Here is a 4,413-nt window from a genome sequence, read left to right as displayed (position 1 = left end):
AAAAAATAAAAAATAAAAAAATAAAAACAGTACTTTGATTATACAGTGAATCAACTGATGTAGAAATAAGTAGGGCTGTGTGTGCAAGTGCACGTGTGCACATGTGCTTGGGAGCATGTTCATGTATGTTGGGGGCAGGGTGGAGAGGGTATAATATCTAGGATTCAAATCCTTTGATTTTTCCCAAAAGTGTGGTAAAATGAAATTGCGGGTCTGTTAGGGAAGAGCAAGTGGGGTTTTAGTTAAATCAGCTTACCAGTTTTTCGAAGGGGAAAATCATCCTTTGCATCTTGGGTTCCTGGTAATGTGTATTTGTAGGATGGAGACGTTCCACTAAGGGGTGGAGAGCTTTGATCCAATGATGTGTGGTGGGCAGCCCTAGAAAAGACGAAAAAGTTTCACTATTTACTCTGAAGTTTTTACTGCATGTTGGTCAGCAAAAATCAGTTGCACATGCTGTACACATGCCTCAGCTGTGTTTATGTTCTTTCTTTTTAGTGTATACAAACCACGGCCTCATGTAGCCAAGTTCATTGCAGCACTATGTTATGGAATGATGCTGGATTCCTAAGAATGTCCACTACACAGTGTATATATAATCACACAAAAAGTTTCCTTCCCTAAAAGAGAGAATTTACCAAAAGCCTGAGCTTTTGATAATCTGAGATCATGCTATATGTTTTCTTAAGAGCCAAACCAGGGGAAAAGTTGTTTCAATTTTTTTAAGTCAACAATGTAGAACAACCAAGGTAAAACTAAATATATAAAAGGCCTTTACTTTTAAAAATTGCTAGATAGTACAGGCAAGTACATCAGAGTAGCTTTTTTACTGAAAAGACAGTATTGTGCCAACAGCCTCAGGTTTCTTGACTTTGATAGCAGTTCCAATAGTAAAGAATGGAAATCACATTCTTCAATATGAAACCGACCTTTAAAAATATTTTCTTTTTCCTCAGTGACTATAATGAAAGAAATAGAATCTTGCTATTGGAGAATATAGGACTGAACGCTGACTATCCAGTGGATATAAAGTTCATAATACACAAAGAAAACAATGAACACGGAATAGCATCACCACCACAATGATTGTTCTACCAGTATCGTTTATTTGAATCACACATTCTCAAGAATTTACTGGTTTAAGGATGTTTCATCTAGCTATACCTGGCAAAATAGTATTAAAATCAGATTCCATAAATTAATGATTTATAGTTATCTGGAGTTGGACACTACTGAAGTTCACTTCTGTAAAAACAAGACAGGATTACTAAGTACATGTGAGAGCCACGTTTAATACACCCAAGAGAATAGCTAAAGAATTTTCAGCTGACAAGTTGTTTGCATGCAGTTGTTTCTCATTACAAAAAAAGGTATTATCTTTTCTTAAAACAGGCTTTAATTTTGAAGGAATTATGAATTATTTATAAATGATGTATGTAATTTTAAACAACAAAACAGTATTCTTTTGAAATACTTTGTGGTGTTGATGAAACGTCTGAAAATTTTCTTCAGAGATTAGTTTCTCAAGTCAGCTAACATGCATGATAGAAACTATGTAAATCATTAGAAAGTATTTATAAAACATTCTGGAATCTGCCTGTTACCTTTTTTGGGGGAAATGCAGAAAAGGGAAGATGCCTATAAAATAGGCTTTTAACTACAATAACTCTCTACATAGAACTCCTGGGATGCTTACAATTTCAATACAACAGAGTAATCAAGTGCTATATGCTGCCTATCCTTGCTGATATAAGGGAGGAAAAAAATATGTAAGTGTAAAAGTCTATGGTCACTCAGCAAACACATTTATGAGAGAAATGAAACTATTATCTATTATTCTATTATCCATATATGATTTGAATATCAGTTCTTCACCCTGATTTTTAAATATACCACATCCTTCTTATTTTATAGAAAGAAGAATTGTATATGGCATAATATCTCTTTACTGGACTTGGGGAAATACAGTGCCATAAAAACTGTAATATCACATTGCATTATGTTGTCAGCTTGAGTGTCAGAAACCAAACTATTATTTTACTGGGTGGGAGGAAATGGGGTGAGCTGGGCAGCGGTAAACTATTCACTGAAGTCTTAGATTTATTTATTTAGCATCCTCCCTTCTCTTGCCCCTTCCCTATGCTCCCTTATCTTCCTTCCTTCCTTCTTTTTTTTTTCTTAATTGAGTCAAAAATCTTCTGGACTTTTAAAAATAGCTCTGACCTTCATTTTATTTCAAGTCAAGTAAGATAAAATCACAATCTGTCAAGTCTTCAAAAATGATTGTATAGATATCAAATGCAACATTTGAGAACAGAAAAATACAAAACACCAATTAATTTTTATGCCCCACCAAACATTTGTTATTCATTCATCAAAGAACATACTCCCTTGTCCTCAAGACGATGAATTCTAACGTTTATTAGGCAGTTCTCTCTGTTACGTACTTTACCACGTTAATTCATAGGACCATCCCAGCAACCCTAGAGGGCAGGTACTATTATTATCCTCTTTTTATAGAGAAGGAAACTGATCCTCAGAGAATTCAAGGAACTTGGCTATAGCCACACAGCTGAGAAATGGTGGGCCCAGGATTTGTACCCAAGTCAGCTAAATACAGAACTTATGCTCTTTACCCCTGGGAATGAAAACAGGCAAACACTGAACATACGTGTACCAGAGCTTGGGATGGCGGCTCACGGAATGATTTTTTCCATTAGTTGGAGTGTCTTTCGTTGCGGATTTACTCAATAGGAATTCTTGAAGCTTCTGCTTTACTTCTGTACTTGCTACTGCTCCTGAAACACGCACATACAGAAGCAGATGTTGATTGTGAGTTTTGTCCTCTCGTGCCTCTAGAACACTTAACAAAGATTAAGAAGTAACATCCCTGGTCACAGCATGTGAAGTTTTCCTATTAAAAGAAGAAACCACAGGCTACACAGGCTTTAGAAAATAGCATAGTAATGCTTCGAAACTACTGCTTAAACTGCCAATTTTCAAAAGATCTTCAATGTTTTCTTTAATTGCTTTTGCAAAAAGGGAATTCCCAGAATTAATACTTTTTCTGAAGTTTAAAAAATACTGCTGAGAAACAAAACACTGCTTTTTAATAATCAAGAATCTTGGGGGATTAGATACATTTTAGATCCGGTAAATACATTAAAACGATCTTTTCTGAGTTGCTGGTTTGAAAAACTTAACTTTTAAAAACCACTTTGAGCATTAAACAAATAAATATTGCTGACAATTGCAGTTCAAGTCATCAAATTTTAAATCTCGCTACGACCTGATTTTGAACTGACCTAATGCAGGGGAATTATTTGGATCTGTCTCCCTCTTGTGGATAGTTCTTTGACAAGTGTTCTGCCTTAAATCTTCCCAACGTTTGAGTAAGCAGAAGCTAAGTGGAGGCAAGGCATGACTTACAGAGCAATAATTACTTGGGCAGGAAGAAAGAAGGCATAGTGAGGAGATACGGATGTAAGTTTATTATTAAATAGAATGGCCTACACTAGAATGCTTTAGAATAACATTATTTTTAAGGTTTGAAAAACCAGAAATTAGCATCTTTGCCAAATAGTGCAATGTTTACTTCTTGAGCTGCTCTGCAGACTGGATAGAGACAGCTGATATGTGAATGTCAAAACTTTACAGTTGGGTCTACAGTTTATTCTTTTAATTAAACACAGACAATTTTGACAAATTTAATCCCACTCTTTGTCAGGCTTCTTTCTGAAGGATGATCAGCTAAAGATGAGGGAAGAGAGTCCATCTTTTACCCTGGTGCCTCTTACTTTCTCGTCCTCTATCTTTGCCTCTGAGAGGAGGAAGCTGCTGTTCTCTGCGATGCCTCTCTACTTCCTGTTCTTGCCTCTGCTGCTCCAGTTTCTGCTCCTTTTCTAGGAGTTCTTGTTGCTGTTTTATGGCTAGAAGTTCCTGTTGCAACTTGCGAGAAGAGAAAGACATGAGAGTGTGCAATTTCTTTAGGTTTCATAGACCAAAATTGAAATGTTATGAGTTTTTGGAAATTGTTTGTATTTAGTTTATATTTTTACCCACTTTTTCTGTAAGTTATTGTACTCTAAAGGCAACTGACTAACGCTATGATGATTTTAATGTCATCAACAAGCTAGTTTTTAGGTAGCTCCAATATCTGTGCCTCCGTAACAAAAATAATTACCAAATTCACTCATGTCTTCCAGTTTCCATTGATTAAATCTTTAGTTCTCTTAATAAGTTTGCTTTGTACATATGAAATATATTAAACAGGCAATGGTAGGGACTGCTCAGAAATCTATTTTATAAAGTCTTTCACATTATAAACAAACAACTGAAATCTTTGGTTCTTATCCTGAGACTGGTGGGAAAATAATCAAAGCAAATAGAATGGTGAGATGTAAGTTAAGCTGG

The 4,413-nt window shown here is 35.5% G+C and overlaps 1 protein-coding gene across 7 annotated transcripts in view; it reads right to left on the bottom strand.

Annotated features, from left to right (window-relative positions):
* Nucleotides 1-4,413, bottom strand: part of HDAC9 (histone deacetylase 9) — an 805,060-nt gene that overhangs the window by 250,067 nt on the left and 550,580 nt on the right. For 4 of the 7 annotated variants that reach the window (XM_012659408.1, XM_012659403.1, XM_012659406.1 and 1 more), the window contains 3 exons: nucleotides 3,798-3,939; nucleotides 2,672-2,798; nucleotides 257-378 (listed from right to left, as the gene is read on the bottom strand). In XM_012659408.1, the coding sequence (XP_012514862.1) occupies nucleotides 257-378; nucleotides 2,672-2,798; nucleotides 3,798-3,939 (391 nt within the window). Of the gene's footprint in view, nucleotides 1-256; nucleotides 379-2,671; nucleotides 2,799-3,797; nucleotides 3,949-4,413 lie in introns of all 7 variants that reach the window. The other 3 variants (XM_012659404.1, XM_012659409.1, XM_012659405.1) reach the window with 1 other exon arrangement.

This window comes from Propithecus coquereli, unplaced genomic scaffold (assembly GCF_000956105.1).
Source record: "Propithecus coquereli isolate 6110/MARCELLA unplaced genomic scaffold, Pcoq_1.0 Scaffold61, whole genome shotgun sequence".
NCBI classification, from domain to species: domain Eukaryota; kingdom Metazoa; phylum Chordata; class Mammalia; order Primates; family Indriidae; genus Propithecus; species Propithecus coquereli.
This window is presented reverse-complemented; position numbering and strand designations above follow the sequence as displayed.